The 18,354-nt window shown below is 44.4% G+C and overlaps 1 protein-coding gene across 2 annotated transcripts in view; it reads right to left on the bottom strand.

Annotated features, from left to right (window-relative positions):
* Nucleotides 1–18,354, bottom strand: part of LOC112216306 (proto-oncogene tyrosine-protein kinase Src) — a 39,596-nt gene that overhangs the window by 4,835 nt on the left and 16,407 nt on the right. The window contains exons 2-9 of one of the 2 annotated variants that reach the window (XM_024376200.2): nt 6,573–6,804; nt 6,176–6,275; nt 3,099–3,116; nt 2,575–2,673; nt 2,069–2,172; nt 899–1,048; nt 613–768; nt 86–342 (exon numbers count right to left, since the gene is read on the bottom strand). In XM_024376200.2, the coding sequence (XP_024231968.1) occupies nt 86–342; nt 613–768; nt 899–1,048; nt 2,069–2,172; nt 2,575–2,673; nt 3,099–3,116; nt 6,176–6,275; nt 6,573–6,795 (1,107 nt within the window). In that variant the 5' untranslated portion in view covers nt 6,796–6,804. The remainder of the gene's footprint in view (nt 1–85; nt 343–612; nt 769–898; nt 1,049–2,068; nt 2,173–2,574; nt 2,674–3,098; nt 3,117–6,175; nt 6,276–6,572; nt 6,805–18,354) is intronic. The other variant, XM_024376201.2, reaches the window with a different exon arrangement.

Genomic DNA, 18,354 nt, shown 5'->3' with positions numbered 1-18,354 from the left:
CTTTGATTGACAGTGTGTCTGTGTGTGTGAGAGAGAAGGGGTATAATTTGACTAGACAGTATTTTCCATATCTAAACTCTCTTACCTGTGAGGCCATGTCTACCAGCTGAGGAAGGCGGAGCATCTTGCCCATGTCTCCCTTCAGGAAGTCCAATAAGCTCCCTTGTCCCATGTACTCAGTAACAATATAGATGGGTTCTTCAGACACCACAGCATAGAGCTGGACAAGCTTCTCATGTCTCAGCTTCTTCATGACCTGAGCCTCCTGGAGGAAGGCCTCGGGGGACATGGTACCCGTCTTCAGGGTCTTGATTGCTACCCGCGTCGTACCATTCCACGTGCCTTCACAGACAAAGGTTACACAGTTATGTCGTTGAAGTTCCAATTGTCATCAGATCATGTTTTTTAAAATAATGCCAACTGCCAAGGAAAATGTTTTGATGCAATGATTAATGCACTCTATAGACATTTGAGGTCCTCTACATGGCAATACCCCCTACTATGTCAGATCAGTTTCGGGAGTCGGCTGAAGATCAGGAGAATCACACTGATTCCTACAGTAGCTGATTAAATCCCAAAGACAGTAGTGATAGTGGAGAGAGACTGTCTTACCCATCCAGACCTCTCCGAAGCATCCCTGTCCCAGTTTGAGGTCGAGGCGGAGGGAGTCCCTGGGGATCTCCCAGGCATCGCGTGCTAGGCCCTGGGTCTGAGGCTTCAGTACGGGACACACCTCTGTCAGACAGTGGCACAGTCCGTCTGCATGCTCTGAGAGGAAGGGAAGGAAACATGGTGAGCTTCAATATCATCTTCTGTTAGTGTTACTGTTAGTTGTTCTTCACACATGTACAGCAGTAGAGTTTCTATTTTCTATTTTAATTTAGAAAGAATGACTCACTGTGGTAGTGTAAGACAAGCTGCTGTAGGTTGTTAAACTGAGTGCGTGAGGTGATGTAGAACCCTCCACTGTCCAGCTTCCTGATCTTGTAATGTTTCACGTTCAGCCCTTTAGTGTTGTCATAGTCCAAGACTGACAGACAGTAGGCACCTGGGGAGGGGAACATAAGAGAGGGAATCAGTAAAGAAAGCAAGATGGCCTTGGAGTGGAAATATTGCTTCCTTCTTTATTTTTCATTCCATTAGCTGATGCCTTAGGCGACTTCTAGTCTTCCTGAGTTCCAAAGGAAGAGTAGTTTGAATGGGTCCTTTTGTGTTGATAAGTTCCTTTCCCTTGTGACAAGTCCCACAAAAACTAAGCAGTAGCCAGTCTCTCACCAGAGGGCAGCACCAGCCCAGTGAGCCAGCCTGATGATTGAACTCAAAGCCTGGGAATTCTCCCCTCCTTCCCTCTCTGTTTGAACTAGGCGGTAGGGCTTGTGGTTCTCGAACAGAGCCAACATGATTCCTTATTCTACATGTTTTCGCAAGGCATGTTTGTTCTACATAACATATTTCTATCTGAACACTTGTTCCCCTCCGTTTTTCCCTGCTGAACACGCCCCTGGGTCTACAATGACCTACTTCTGTCCCACTCAGTCACCGAGGCCTCCCCACTGCTCCCACTCAGCTACCAGCAGGGTATCCCCCCCGTTCCCCTTTTTACCCTCCCTCTCTACGTTGAGCTTGGCCATGCACGCACACAGACCATGGAGAGTGTGTAATATTACCATGGCAGTGCAGTATCAGAGGCATCACATCTAACCTTTCCCCAGTTGCCCTAATGCTTCACTGTCTAAAACAGCATTCATCTAGCAAACAGCACAGCAGGGCACAAGAACTAGAACAGTGAGGAACAATGTCTTATCAGACAGTGCACTGTTTTTTCATTTTTGGCTATTTTAAATTAAGATGTGCTTCCCCAATCTCTATTCTTATCTTACAAATCAGTTTTTTATTGATAAAAAAAGCTGCAAACAGCTACTTCAAAATAACATGTTTACACAGCTACACCGCTTCATCCCAAGAAAAAGGACAATGCCAATGGGCCGGCATTCCAGTGTGGTCTTAATTGTCAGTAGAGACGCTTTGTGATGTGTTTCCACTGGAGATGCTAGCCTTAGACACTCACCTTTGGTGGTCTCGCTCTCTCTCACCAAGAACGTTCCTTTCCTGTTCTCCAGACCCAACAAGAGCCGCTCCGAATCGCGACGTGTGATCTTCCCAAAATACCACCTAGGGAAGAGAGGGGAGAGAGCACGAGACACGGGGACCAGGTTGAGAGGAGGGGAAAAGGTGTGTCTTTGTGAGAGAGAGGGAGAGAGAACCGCCCGTGCTGGTTTCTGAAAATAAGTGACTTGTAATCTCCTTCTGTGCATGCCCCAATCAAATAAGTATTGCATTCTGATTACTGCCCCTTACCTGGAAGCCATAGGCAATCTGAGATGACTGGTAGGATAAAGGTAAGAAATGGAATCATTACACAGTTTGTTTGTGTTATTGTAATGTGTGTCTATGCATGTCAGCTTGTACAGTATGTACGCCTTCAAGGTGCATTCCATTTTCAATTAAATACATAGAAAGAGAAGAAAAGGCCGGAAGGATAAATAGATAAGAGAGAAAGAGGGAGGGATTTACTCTTCTGCCTGGATGGAGTCGGAGGGAGCCACATAATTGCTGGGGATGTAACCGCTTTCTCCCGTAGTCAGAGATCGAGCCAGCCACCAGTCCCCTTCTCTGTGGAGACAAGGATAACAGAATATCACTGACGTTCTACTTTACACAGAGGGATTCTACTTCACTTGGAGTGATTCTAAAGAAAAACAAACACACATTCCTCATGAGTAGACTCAACAACAGGAGGAGATTATTTACAATATCCATAGATTACATGGCTGTTTCCAGGACTGGTCCTAGGAAATCAGCCCTACAACTACTAGGAATACTAATGGAATGGATCCACAAGGGATTCAAACACCAAAGTTCACTTCGACACAATTAACCAAATGCAGGGAAGTTATCATCATGTGAACCAGCTACTATGATGCGTTACTGACATGAACACACTGAGACACAAACACACACAGTACATTCACAATGGGACACACACACACAGTACATTTACATGAAGGACACACAAAGACAACAGAAGCATCACTAACCTGCTGTTCAACTTTCTCCTAAATACAATTATGAAGGTATGCGATGGAGAAATAGTTTGGGGAGATAGAGAGGAGATGCGAAGGGGGTGGGTTGGGTTAAAAAAAAAGAGACAGAAAGCGTGTTAGCAAAGTCGATTTGTAGAGATACAGTGAACAGAACAGAAGAATCATTACAACAGTAGTTATCCACCACACCCTCATCCCAACACTACAACGGAAGCTATAGGCCTAGCTCACCATTAAACCAGAAGTTGGTCTAAAGCTTTCACATCAAAGCAGGGTTTTCATTGATTTTATAGACAGAAGAGATTAAAAGCAGCAATATTTAAAACAGAGAACAGAAGAGGTGATTTGAAGCACAAAAATGTGGTGTAGACCTAATATCAATTTCAAGAAAGCCTAATGATACATATCAAGTGCAGAAATCATAACATTTTACATTAGTCATTTAGCAGACGCTCTTATCCAGGGTGACTTTAAGGAGCAATTAACGTTAAGTGCCTTGCTCAAGGGCACGTTAACCAATTTCAAACCAGCGACCTTTCAGACAATGGGTTTGGGTCATAAATAAGAAATAATAATGAAACATTATCTATGTTTTTATCATCTCGGGGGGGGTTCACTAGTTTTATGTGTTTGACCTGGGTAACACTGTAGGTCCAGTGTGGCTCAGTTGCTAGAGCATCTTGCTTGCAACGCCAAGGTTGTTCGATTCCCACCGGGGACCAGTACGAAAAATAATTGAAATGCACGCGCTCACTACTGTAAGTCGCTATAGATAAGAGCGTCTGCTAAATGACAAATAATATAAAAATGTAAACACTAAGAGTAAAGATGCATCAGCTTCAGTGGTGAATATTATTATTATTATTATAATAACAACAACAAAACTATCATTATATTGTCCTCAGCTCAGGCCTTCTAGGTCAACACTTATTATAGCTGCAGTATTGGGGGCTCACTAGAATAATATGGTCCACTGCCCTTCTATTGATCAGAGACGCATCACAGACTGACTCCCTATGATTGGGTTACATTATCAGAATGAATGAACAGTCATTTTCATAATTTGAACAAGTACATTTTAGTTATTAAGCAGAAACTCTTATCAAGCAATCAGGTCATTCAACTAAGGTACAACAAAAAAAGGGGCTAGTTGCAACAAAATAAATATCAGCCTCCAAGTAGAAGCACCAGTGAGACATACAGCTGTGCTTTTGTGAATGAGAAAAAAGTACATCTACAACAAAACCCTGTCAGCTCACACAAAACAGATCCTTATGAGGGGAGTCTGTTCCTATGGTTACAGGCTGTACAGAGGGGGGACTGACACGCGGTTTGGGGGCAGAACAGCCAGCCAGCGCAGTGAGAGAGCAGTCATGCAGAGTACAGTGTGTGTATACAATGGGTGGATCGAATCCTGAATGTTGATTGGTTAAAAGGGCATTCCAGCCGGTGTCTATTCCACAAGTTACCACCTGCTAAATCTATGACGTTAAAATTACGTTAAAATGGCTATTTACTCTGTTCCATCTGACTGCGCAATCCACAGTCTCATCAGCCCAGCCAGGCAATTTATAAACTTGATCTCCACTATAAAAAGCATCTAGACATTATCTCATATTTATTTTATACTAAATCAGATCAAAGTTTATTTGTCACGTGCACCTTACAGTGAAGTGCTTACTTACAGACTCTAACCAATAGTCTAAAAAAGGTATTAGGTGAACAATAGGTAGGTAAAGAAATAAAGCAGTAAAAAGACAGGCTAAATACAGTATCGAGGCTATAAAAGTAGCGGGTCTACATACAGACACCGGTTAGTCAGGCTGATTGCGGTAGTGTGTACATGTAGATCTGGTTAAAGTGACTATGCATATATGATGAACAGAGAATAGCAGTAGCGTAAAAGAGGGGTTGGCGGATAGCCCGGTTAGCCAATGTGCGGGAGCACTGGTTGGTCGGCCCAATTGAGGTAGTATGTACATGAATGTATAGTTAAAGTGACGATGCATATATGATTAACAGAGAGTAGCAGCAGTGTAAAAAGAGGGGGCACACAATGCAAATAGTCCGGGTAGCCATTTGATTACCTGTTCAGGATTCTTATGGCTTGGGGGTAAAAACTGTTGAGAAGCCTTTTTGTCCTAGACTTGGCACTCCGGTAACATTTAGTTTTCAACAGAGGAGACTTGTATAAACCTTGCTGTCCGTCTCTACAACATTTGCAACATTGTTTCAATATTCAAATTTGATCTCCAGCTGTCGCATAGTAATGAACGTGATGAGACAGACATGCAGGCAGCGTTTTGAAGTGCAGTAAGTTTGCAGTCTTTCCAGCTTCAGTTTGCTGTATTGTTGGCTAGCTCCTCTCAACAACAATGTCCTGACAAGAGAGCACATTTTCTATGCCAGGTGAAATCACGCCTCATTAGCTCATTGTTATGGATGTCTCCAAATATATGTCACTAGAAAACAGCTTGAACAAATGCAAATGCAACTAATGTTGTTATTCTGGCTGCACTGTTTGAGGTGACTGTAAGTTAGCCGTAGTTGGCTAGCTAGCAAGCAAGGGATAAGAACATTGCCAGCCAGTATGGCAATAGAACATTTAGAACAAACAACTGGGTCGCGTCCAGATACAGAACAAAAAGACTTAACGTATCTGTCAACCGAACGGATGGAAGGAAGAACAACCAGCCGGCTGGGGTAGCAACCCTAGATGTGTCGGGACTATATCTTGTGGAAGGATGAAATAGTATGAATAAATTATCACTTTTAATGAAAATATGTCAATCATTATTTGAATATGTTGGTAAACTGTTGTATAAAAGTGATAATGCCCTTGAAGCTAGTGTTTGGAGTATATATTGGCACGGTTCCAATATATCCTCCAAACACCGGCATAACTCTATTTCTTAAACTGCATTGTTGGTTAAGGGCTTGTATGTAAGCATCTTACGGAAAGGGCTACACCTGTTGTATTCAGCGCATGTAAAAAAATACAATTTGATATGCGTCTATCCATGTAGGTGTGACATTATCCTCATCCCAGTGTGTGTGTTTTGTTGCCTCACGTGTTGTTTACTATCTGTAGCCGCTCGCCCTTCCTGAAAGACAGATCAGAGGCAGTGCGAGACTCGTAGTCATACAGCGCCACGAACGTCGTCACTCCTCCTGTGGGGGAGAGAGCAGACAGACACTTATCTCAAGAGAGAGGGTCATGAAATATTAAGTGATATAGCAATACCATGTTTAAAAATACACCATATGTACAATTCAGATATCCCCGAGTAAACTGTGTTTCAAATTGTACTAAATAAGATTTGCATATACTAGTCAGTAGCATCAAATATATGGCATCCAATGGAGCTTGAGACGTTTTATATAATAATCATTCCTTTAATGAAATTAATAATGTATTTCTATGCCATACTAGGTTATTAGTGGGGTATCTGGGCCCTAGTGTCTTACCTGCAAGTGTCCCTCTGTTAGGAGACGTGACGCTACTGGTGGACTCTGCACCCCCAAACAGGGCCAGCTCCGGGGTATTGGTCAGAGGCTGAGTGGGCTGGCGTGTCCCGTCCACTGCAGGGTTCCGATTGGATGTGAGGGTGTGCTGGGCAGGGCTGAAGTTGAGGCTACCAGCCCCTCCTCCCGAGCTGATGTCTTTGGGCTTGCTTTTGGTTCCTCCCATGGCCTAGACCTATAAGACAAACAGACAGACGAATGAGCTTCTGCAATTCAATTTAAAAAAATATACTAAAAGTGTCTATTGAAATAGAACACAGTTCGCTAGGCTTAGAATAGCTACAGTATTTTTTGCAAACTACCCTCTCACACTAGGCCTCCCCTCCTAGGCAGCTTAGCCGAGGGCAGGGCCAAGAGTGGAAACTGAAGTGCATGTGAAGTCATACAGTTGCTATGTTCTAACCAGAGCAATACAGTATCATGTGCAGTAATAATACATGCTAAACCTAAGCTTCCCTAAGGATGGGCTTGTAGCTGCCACTCCTGCTACCACATAGGAATCCAAGGCTGAGACCCTGCCCCACTCCCATCCTCCACCCTCCTGTCCCACCCCCATCCTCCTTATACCTGTCCCACTCCCATCCTCCATTTACCTGTCCCACCCCCATCCTCATGTCCCATCCTCCATATACCTGTCCCACCCCATCCTCCACCCACCTGTCCCACCCCATCTTCCTGTCCCACTCCCATCCTCCACTCTCCTGTCCCACCCCCATCCTCCACCCTCCTGTCCCACCCCCATCCTCCTTATACCTGTCCCGCCTCATCCTTGTTATACCTGTTCCACTCCATCCTCAAATATACCTGTCCCACCCCAATCCTCCATGTACCTGTCCCACCCCCATCCTCCACACGTCCCATCCTGCATATACCTGTCCCACCCCCATCCTCCACCCACCTGTCCCCTTCCCATCCTCCATATACCTGTCCCACCCCCATATACCTGCCCCCCATCCTCCAATCACCTGTCCCACCCTCATCCTCCATATACCTGTCCCACACCATCCACCTGACCCCATCCTCCACCTGTCCCCACCCCCTTACCTGTCCCCACCCTCCACCCCCACCATCCACCCCCTGCCACCACAGCAAACAGAGATGTTTCTGCTTTTAATCAGGCAAGGTGTCTGAACCTGAATACCCCCCAAGAGATATGATTGAAAATGAAATGCATGACATGGTGTTACAGAAATGACAATGGTCAAGAGCATGCTAGGTGAGCAAAAACTCAGCTACTAAAGTACAGTGCCTTCGGGAAGTATTCAGACCCCTGGACTTTTTCCACATTTTGTTAGGTTACAGCCTTATTCTAAAATTGATAAAATTGTCCCCGCCCACACAGCATGATGCTGCTACCACCATGGTTCACTGTAGGGATGGTGCCAGGTTTCCTCCAGACATGAGGCTTGGCATTCAGGCCAAAGAGTTGAGACTTGGTTTCATCAGACCAGAGAATGGTCAGAGTCTGTAGGTGCCTTTTGACAAACCCCAGATCTGTGCCTCGACACAATCCTATCTCTGAGCTCTATGGACAATTCCTTCGACCTCATTGCTTGGTTTTTGCTCTGACATGGACTGTCAACTGTGGGACCTTATATAGACATGTGTGTGCGCCTTTCCAAATTATGTCCAATCAATTGAATTTACCACAGGTGGACTCCAAGTTGTAGAAACATCTCAAGGATGATCAATAAAAGCAGGATGCACCTGAGATGAATTTCGAGTCTCATAGCAAAGGGTCTGAATAAGGTATCGTTTTTTTTCTTGTCATTATGGGGTATTTCTTTTCATTATGTAGATTTCTGAGGATTTTTATTTTTATTTAATCCATTTTAGAATAAGGCTGTAACCTAACAAAACGTGGAAAAAGTCAAGGGGTCTGAATACTTTCCCAAGGCACTGTATATATGGACATGGCTGTGTAGGCCATCATGGCTGTCATCATAGCGTTGTGCCACTGTGTGGCCTTCAGTATTCAGTGGCAGAGCACACACCGCCATCGTGGTTTTGCAATGGCACTACAACACTAGTCGATGGTACAGGGTGCAGTCCTCGATAGCTTATTAATGAGTCAGGATCAATAGACTCCCTCCCAGTCAGATGAAAGGGCTGGTTGTACAGTACGATACCCAACCTAACCCCTTATTCACACCCTCCTACCACCCAGTGAATAGTGTGACCTGGTGCTGTGTCATCGCTCAAGTTTATTTGCTCCAGATGAATGATGTGATCATGTTGCCCAGGTGACTAAGTCCATCCGGCCATGCGGCTACATATGGGCTCATAAACATAAAAGGCAAGAGTTCAATTGAGGATAAATATTTACATGTTGCTGAATCAGTGCGCATATGTACTGTAGCAGCTGTACACAAAACAGTTCTCTTGAGATAAAGATGTTCTCAATGAGAATAACCTGGATTAATAAAGTAGATGTTCTCAATGACAAGAGTATACCAATGACAACTGAGGAGTGTTTACACTATTTAACACACAATTAAAGGGATACATCAGGATTTCGGAAAAATACCCAGTCAGATGAACTCGTAGATACCATATTTATGTCTCTGTATCCAGTATGAAGGAAGTTAGAGGCAGCTTTTCAAACTAATGCTAACTAGCGTTAGTGCAATGACTGGAAGTCCCTGGGTATCTGCTTGCAACTTCCTTCAATAAAACATAACATAAAAATGTTATCCACTAATTCATCTAACTCTGGGGAAGTAGATAGTCATTGCCAAAATACAGAAGTTTCCCAAAGTAAGGTGCTAAGATCACTTGAAGACTCTTGCTCTCTACTCCTCCTCAGCGTCCTGCCTGTATTCTTAGAGACTCCAGTTATAAACACATGAAGCATTTCAGTCTTCTCTAATCACACGAAATCATTACACCAGGATCATTTAGGGACCCAGCCCTCCACTACTGTCATGGATGGATATAGGCCTAGCAGTAGGGGTTTGCTACAGATAGATACTAATTTGGAGAGGAGGCAGGGCCAGGGATGTTTTTTTTCAAAGTCCTAGCAGTAGTCACCTAAACTAGAAAGTGTCATGTTGACTAGTAATAAGGTAATTACTGGTAGCGTTTTTTGTGTTGCTTTTGCTTGTCTGGGGGGTCAGCTATTTCTTTGACCTAGAACAGACATCTCTATGGTTATGGTAGCAGTAGTGGGCTAATGAGCCCTGTTACCAGGGCCTTTATTTAACTAGGCAAGTCAGTTAAGAACAAATTCATTTACAATGACGGCCTAGGAACGGTGGGTTAACTGCCTTGTTCAGGGGCCGAACGACAGATGTCAGCTTGGGGATTCAATCTTGCAACCTGGCCCAAAGCTCTAACCACTAGGCTACCTGCCACCCCTAGTGATATTCATTACTAGTACTATTCATACTAATGAGACTACAGCCAAGGGCTGTGAGTCATGGAATTTCAAATGAAGGTTATTGGTCAGCCAAATGACCGCGGGGGTCACTGTAATAACCTTTTTTATTTTTACAGCAGAAATGGACTAAACCGCACAAATTTTTTATTTTACCTTTATTTATCTAGGCAAGTTAGTTAAGAACAAATTCTTATTTTCAATGACGGCCTAGGAACAGTGGGTTACTGCCTGTCAGGGGCCTTGTCAGCTTGGGGATTGTCAGCTTGGGGATTTGTACCTGCAACCTTCCGGTTACTAGTCCAACACTCTAACCACTAGGCCACCCTGCCACTATTTTGTGGATCTAACTATGGAGTCAGTCAGTTAGTGTGGTACTGGTCTCATTCAACAGACTGACATATGTCTTACTGGAAGCCTGCTAAGCTAAAGCAAGAAAGCAAGGCTGAGACAGAGACAGCAAGGCTGAGACAGAGAGAGCAAGGCTGAGACAACAAGGCTAGGCTAACGCTTCGAACACACCGATAGCATCAATGCGCAAAATAGTACGAAGCATCATCATATGTACGCAACAAAAGTTCAACATTCACTTTCTGCTACCATTTCGGTCAAGCCGTCTACACATACATTTTGACGCATACGTTCGATAAATCCAACGTATGCACCATACAGAACGCACTGCATCTGCCTCTGTAACGCAATGCTGCAAGGCAAATGCAGCGTTTCATTGGAAATTAATGTAATTCTGGTGTACCAAAATGCAATGATGCTGTTGGTGTGTTCGAAGCGTAAGACAGCAAGGCTGAGACAGCTTCTCAGAGAGTTGCAATGTACTGAAGACATGCTGGAAAAATGTATGGCACACAAAGAATAACACCAATCTCTCAATTTGTGAGACCCATCCATGCTTCACGTCTGTTGGTGGACACACACACATCTGGCAAGCAGCCAGGAGATTGGAGATGGAGGCTCCCGGAGATTGGAGACGGAGGCCCCCAGCCTCTTGCTGCTTATCAAACAGCTGTGGAGATTCCTATGGATCAGATGTACACTACAGCAGCAGCCCATCTAGCTTGCCATCCTCAGTCTTTCTCACACACAAACACCCACACAGACACTTTTCATGAGGGAGAAAAGCTGAACCAGCGGGGCTCATTACATTTCTAGTCCAGCCGGCGTCAGGGTGTGGGCGGGGGCTAGTGTTGAGAGGGAAGGGGGGCTGGTGGGTAGAGAGAGGGGTTAAAGAGGATAGAGAGGCGGTCGATATGTCCCCCAAGGGTATGTCTGTACAACAGGATAGTTCTACTGTAAAGTAGCTAACAGTCTGGTCAGGTTAGAGAGCACACTCAGGCAGACACAGGGTGGCACAGCAAGCTGGTCTTTGTCTTTTGTGTGTCTCATCCACTAGTATGGTTGCACGGTTAATAACACATTTCCTCACCCATCTCACTCCATCAAATAAACCCTCCATATTTCACACAACTGGCACTTTTATGATGGAGTTGTTATTTGAACGATATGTTGCAGGTATTTATTCAGCATTACAAACTGGATGGTTTGAGTCCTGATTGTCTGACAGCTGTGGTATATCAGACCGTATACCACAGGTATGACAAAACATATATTTTTACTGTTCTAATTAAGTTGGTAACCAGTTTATAATAGCATTTAGACACCTCAGAGGTTTGTGGTATATGACCAATATACCACGGCTAAGGGCTGTATCCAGGCACTAGCGTTGCATTGTGCATAAGAACAGCCCTTAGCCATGGTATATTGGCCATTACCACACCTCCTCGTGCCTTATTGCTTAAATATACATTACAGCTTGTGAATATTCTGAAACCATGTTATTTCTCAATACTAAATCCGCTTTAGACTATACCAATATGAATAGCTGCTTAAAATACCATGTGATTTTTTTCTCCCTATTTTCCGTAAAATAAAACAGAATTTCATCCCATTAATATCTAGCCAGTGGTGTTCTATCACAATACTCCAAAACAAAACTCCAACAAAGCTTGTTTGTCAGATCTGACCAAAGCTACCCATGTCTCAGACAGCTGAGTAAAGTCTAAGTCTTGGCTCTGGGGCATTCCACCCATCCTCGATTACACTACTGGTCAAACAAACAAGTCTATTGTCAGCTCACACTCACAGCAAACCCTGCAATCAAACACAATATGCCTGATTCACATCATCTACATCCTACCCGAACCACACTGTGCTGGGTCGGCCCTACTGTATGGTTTGAATCAGGCTGCACTGTGCTGGGTCGGCCCTACTGTATGGTTTGAATCAGGCTGCACTGTGCTGGGTCGGCCCTACTGTATGGTTTGAATCAGGCTGCACTGTGCTGGGTCGGCCCTACTGTATGGTTTGAATCAGGCTGCACTGTGCTGGGTCGGCCCTACTGTATGGTTTGAATCAGGCTGCACTATGCTGGGTCGGCCCTACTGTATGGTTTGAATCAGGCTGCACTGTGCTGGGTCGGCCCTACTGTATGGTTTGAATCAGGCTGCACTGTGCTGGGTCGGCCCTACTGTATGGTTTGAATCAGGCTGCACTGTGCTGGGTCGGCCCTACTGTATGGTTTGAATCAGGCTGCACTGTGCTGGGTCGGCCCTACTGTATGGTTTGAATCAGGCTGCACTGTGCTGGGTCGGCCCTACTGTATGGTTTGAATCAGGCTGCACTGTGCTGGGTCGGCCCTACTGTATGGTTTGAATCAGGCTGCACTGTGCTGGGTCGGCCCTACTGTATGGTTTGAATCAGGCTGCACTGTGCTGGCTCGGCCCTACTATATGGTTTGAATCAGGCTGCACTGTGCTGGGTCGGCCCTACTGTATGGTTTAAATCAGGCTGCACTGTGCTGGGTCGGCCCTACTGTATGGTTTGAATCAGGCTGCACTGTGCTGGCTTGGCCCTACTGTATGGTTTGAATCAGGCTGCACTGTGCTGGCTCGGCCCTACTATATGGTTTGAATCAGGCTGCACTGTGCTAATGCGCGAGACACTGTGCTTGCTACGGAACGAGGTCGACCAAAATCTTCTCTTCACACACCGCCTCTCCACGGATGACAGCCACCAGGAAATATGGAAATGGATAATTAAAGTCATGAAGCGACCACCATGTTTGGGCGGGAAAAGGGAAAAAAGGGAGAGAGAGCGAGAGAGAGATAGCGAGACATACACAGAGCGAGAGATGGCGAGAGAGACAGAGCGAGAGGCAGAAACACACAGAGAGAGTGTGCGCATGCGTGTGAGAGAGACACAGGGAGAGAGAGAGAGAGAGGCAGCGAGACAACAAAGGGCGAGAGAGGGAGAACTATACCACCCAGATTCTGCCTTTCTGTGTGATAAACCAGTGAGTTCTAGTCTGTGCCTCATTGGGTCTAATAAGCCTGAGGTAACTAAGCACTCAGCACCTGCTCCACCCACCACAAGGCAGAAATAAACCCAGCAAAATCCCTCTGGCAACAAGGCATGGGGGGGATGATGGATTTGCTTAATTATGCACAAGAAACCAGCAAACGGATACAAAATCCTTCAAGTCTCATGGGCTTTGGCTGAACAGGGGAATCATCTTTTAATTTAGCTGCCAGGTTGTCTTTTGTATATTCCATTTTTTTTCCCACTCTCATTTTTATGTTTCTTCTGAAAGGATAACAAAGTTAATCTCTGAATAAGAAAGTGAAACAGACAATTCAAAGGCTATTGTGTCATTCATCTATTTAAGACGGTGCGTTAAATCACTTTGTCTGAACATTTCCTATTAATTCAATAACACAACATTTCCCTGATGAATTCAGTTAATGTTTCTGTAAAATAAACCTGAATCCCCTTTTTGATCATCAAGCTCATTTACTCATGAATAGTGGTCCTGTGTAACACCAGGGTTGTGGGCTTGATTCTCGCTGGGGCCACCCAAATGAATTTGTATGCACATTTGTAAGTCGCTTTGGAGAAAATAGCATATGACATATTCTTATATTATGAAAGTAATAAAACAACATACAGACTTGATTCTATTTGTACAGGCTAAGATTGAACCCCTATAACCAACTAAAATGATGATAGGCTGTTGACAGTAAGTGAGAATGTTTAAGCCAATATTTACATAGTATTGCACTCTCATTCCAGTGAAAGGAGAATCACCTGTGGGAAAATAGAGACAGAACTTCAAAGCGAGCCCCCCCCCCAAAAAAAATAAAGCTGTCATTGTGGCCTTGCTGTGACAGTCAGTCTGACATCAGTGGTGAGGTTTGACATTAAAGCCCCATCCTATCCACTAGCCTTCCTACCGTAGTAGAGTCCTCCCATCACACCTGTGACAGAACAACAGGTTGGCGAGATAGCCATCACATTTATATAGAATTTGCATGAGTCAGACATCAAACATTGTTTTAATATGCTGTATGCATCGGAGCCCTGGACAGCTCTGCAGTCTGTACTGAGGCTTTTAGGATCAGGCCAGGAAACACAAACATGTACTCTAGATGTGCTTCTTCCTTCTCTTAGCGTGCAACTTATAGTACATCTAACCACACAGGTTCTAGACAACAAATCAACATACAGAATGACTCTGTCCTGTTACATAACATGTGACCTGCATCCCAGGCTACTACTATCGTTATTAGCTGGAGACAAGTCTGAGCCACAGGTATACTCAACAGGCATGCTAAATAATCAAATTCAGAGAAAGACATCAAAAACGGAGGTTAGGAGGGTTAGGTTTCATGTCATTGCTCAATGTTCTTATTTAGGCGGAAGGTACACATCAACTTCTAGAGAAGAAGAGTTGAGGGGGAGCAGGTAGACTAGCGGTTAAGAGTGTTGGGCCAGTAACCAGAAGGTCTGTAAATCGCTCTTGATAAGAGCATCTGCTAAATGACGTAAACTTAGGGGGAGGGCATCAAGTGAACAAAGACTAGGCCGCATTAAACCTGAGGGGTGTACTATGACACGAGATAGCAAGCTAACTTTGGTGAACTAACTCCTCTGAGTTCAACTCAACTCGGGATAACAGTTGACACGAAAGTGGCTAGCTTTATAGAATCCTAAGTAAATCTAGCTAGCATCGTAGAATACCCCAGTGGGGCTGTGTAAGAAAAGTTTACTAACCATAAAATCCTTGCTTTCTCCAGTCCTTGTTTCGTCCATTGCATGCTCAAAGTTAATTGGATGAGGTCCGAGGGAGGAACCATTGACCTCGTCCAAAGCACTTTGAGAGGAATTGAAAACAAGGACAGAGGAAACAAGGATTTGATGTTTTCAGACCCAGCCCTCAAATCAGGCCTTAGAAGTATTCCTTCATCTTAATGCTCTCTATGTAATTACTCCAGGGAAAGCAGGAAAAGTGGGAGGCTTTGGCCTTGGCCCTCCCTGCGTCACTGCCCACCGATTGCAGCCCTAATCCAGCCGCTTGTTCTCCCCAGATTATCAACATCAATTCCGTAATTGCATTTGGATATACTGTGATGAAGTTCCATCTGTGGAGTCAGGACTAGGTGTAACTGAACAACATTGGTTACAATATATTTTAAAGGACCGGATTCAGACCCCTTGACTTTTTCTACATTTTGTTACTTTTCAGTCTTATTCTAAAATGGATTAAATAAATAAATAAAAAACTCAATCTACACACAATACCCCATAATGACAAAGTTAAAACAGATTTTTAAAAGATTTTTTTGCAAATGTATTAAACATAAAGAACAGAAATACCTTAATTACATAAGTACATTTTGCTATGAGACCCAAAAGTGAGCGGAGGTGCATCCCGTTTCCATAGATCATTCTTGAGATGTTTTAATTGACTGGACATGATGATCTGGAAAGACACACACCTGTCTACATAAGGTCCCACAGTTGACAGTGCATGTCAGAGCAAAAACCAAGCAATGAGGTCGAAGGAATTGTCCGAGACAGGATTGTGTTGAGGCAAAGATCTGGGGAAGGGTACCAAAACATTTCTGCAGCATTGAAGGTCCTCAAGAACACAGTGGCCTCCATCATTCTTAAATGGAAGAAGTTTGGAACCACCAAGACTCTTCCCACAGCTGAACGTCCAGCCAACCTGAGCATTCAGGGGAGAAGGGCCTTGGTCAGCGAGGTGACCAAGAACCCAAAGGTCTGACAGAGCTCCTCTGTGGAGCTGGGATAACCTTCCATCTCTGCAGCACTCCACCAACCAGGCCTTTATGATAGAGTGGCCAGGCGGAAGCCACTCCTCAGTAAAAAGGCAAATGACAGCCCACTTGGAGTTTGCCAAAAGGCACCTAAAGGCTCTCAGACTATGAGAAATAAGATTCTGTGGTCTGATGAAACCAAGTCTCAACTCTTTGGCCTGAATGCCAAGCATCACGTCTGGAGGAAACCTGGCACCATCCCTACGGTGAAGCATGGTTTTTCAATGGCAGGGACTGGGAGACTAAGGATCGATGCAAAGATGAAAAGTACAGAGAAATCCTTGATGAAAACCTGCTCCAGCGTACTCAGGACCTCAGACTGGGGTGAACGTCCCTAAGCACACAGCCAAGACAACGCAGGAGTGGCTTCGGGACAAGTCTCTGAATGTCCTTGAGTGGCCCAGTCAGAGCCCGGACACGGCCCCGATCGAACATCTCTGGGGAGATCTGAAAATAGCTGTGCAGCAGCACTCCCCATCCAACCTGACAGAGCTCAAGAGGATTTGCAGGGAAGAATGGGAGAAACTCTCCAAATACAAGTGCGCCAAGCTTGTAGCGTCATACGAAAGAAGACGAGGCTATAATCACTGCCAAAGGTGCTTCAACAAAGCATTGAGTAAAGGGTCTGAATACTTATGTAAATGTAATTTCTATTTTTTATTAAGTATCAAATATTTCTCAAAACCATTGAGGCATTGTGTGTATATTGATGAGGAAAAATACCAATTTAATCCATTTTAGAATAACCTAACAAAATGTGGAAAAAAGTTGAGGGGTCTGAATACTCACTGCAGGCAGCTACTGCAGCCGAGCACATACATCATCCTGCCTAGACAAATCCATCTGCTGCAGTGTGCTAAATACGGGCAGGCACCCGACAGTAAATCTCCCCTACAGACTCCAGAGCTTGGACTCAGTCAGAGAATTCATTAAGTAACTTAAGTCGTGCTTATCCTGCTCAGACAAAGAGCTGCTCTGGTTCATAGCCCTTAACAAAGTTCAGTTACAGAATGTGGGTTTTTCGTTTATTTTCCCCACAAACGAAGATTTTTTCTACTATTTCTCATTTTTCCCCTCTTTGCATTGTTGGGAAGGGCCCGTAAGTAAGCATTGCACTGTTACTCTACGAAGCACGTGACAATTTTTATTTGATTTGAAATGGTTAAATGTCACGTAGTGTTTAACACATCCCTCCTCAATTTGATTCAGCCAACCTACACCTCGGTAACAGGACCTAGCCTACCTCCAGTATGCACGCGTCCTATCCAGTAAACCATTAATAGGCAAATTATTTCTGTGTAGTTTCAATGGAGTCCATCCACACACACCATTTAACACTCTCAAGCTTGTTGTGTTCAAACTCTTTTCATGTGATAGTGTGTGTGTATCAAGTCAAACCAGAAACACTCAAAGCCAAATAGCTCTCCCATGTTTGGTAGGGCCAAAGGTAAACCTCCACCAACAGGGAGAGGAGTACACTGGCTGCTAGTGAGTGTTGAACTGAGGACAGCAGGGCTGTCAGCCCAGAAAGAGACCCTCCTCTGCTCTCCAATCACAGTGACACCAGGTCAGAATGGGGAGTTAGTGGAGCCAATATTTACCTCTCCACACAGAACACACCAGCCGTTGCCATGGAGATGATTCCTCGCATTCCACAAGCAACGGCTCTGATGCACTTGTACTCTCACACTTATTTGTCAGAGAAACGTGCAGAAAACGGTAGCAAGCTTCTCAGATAGAGAAAAACACAACCTTTATCCTTTTTTCATTTTCACTTTTAAGAGACTACTGTACTGTGGTTCTTAATAGGATCAGAGCCTGTGAGTCCTGATCCCTTCCACTGTTCAAGTGTGTATGTGTCAGCAGCACTGATACTTCTGCTTTACCCAATCTAAGTTCATATCACTAACTGTTTTCAAAACAAAACATCCATTCAGTGTTACCATAAAAAAGTCACACTGCCCTCAAAAAAGGCTGAGGCTGATTGGTCTTAAAACCCTCTCCCTCCACAGGCAGGTTACATATTTACGACTTGAAAATCAACAAACAAGCCACTGGTCTGGCAGGGTTCCCAGGTCCATGGTTTTTCTAAAGGCCTGTTATGCCCGGTGCCGAATCTCACTGCAACACGTATGAAATCATTTTGGAATTGAGGCTC

The sequence above is a fragment of the Oncorhynchus tshawytscha genome, linkage group LG16 (genome assembly GCF_018296145.1).
Source record: "Oncorhynchus tshawytscha isolate Ot180627B linkage group LG16, Otsh_v2.0, whole genome shotgun sequence".
In the NCBI taxonomy this organism is placed as follows: Eukaryota; Metazoa; Chordata; class Actinopteri; order Salmoniformes; family Salmonidae; genus Oncorhynchus; species Oncorhynchus tshawytscha.
This window is presented reverse-complemented; position numbering and strand designations above follow the sequence as displayed.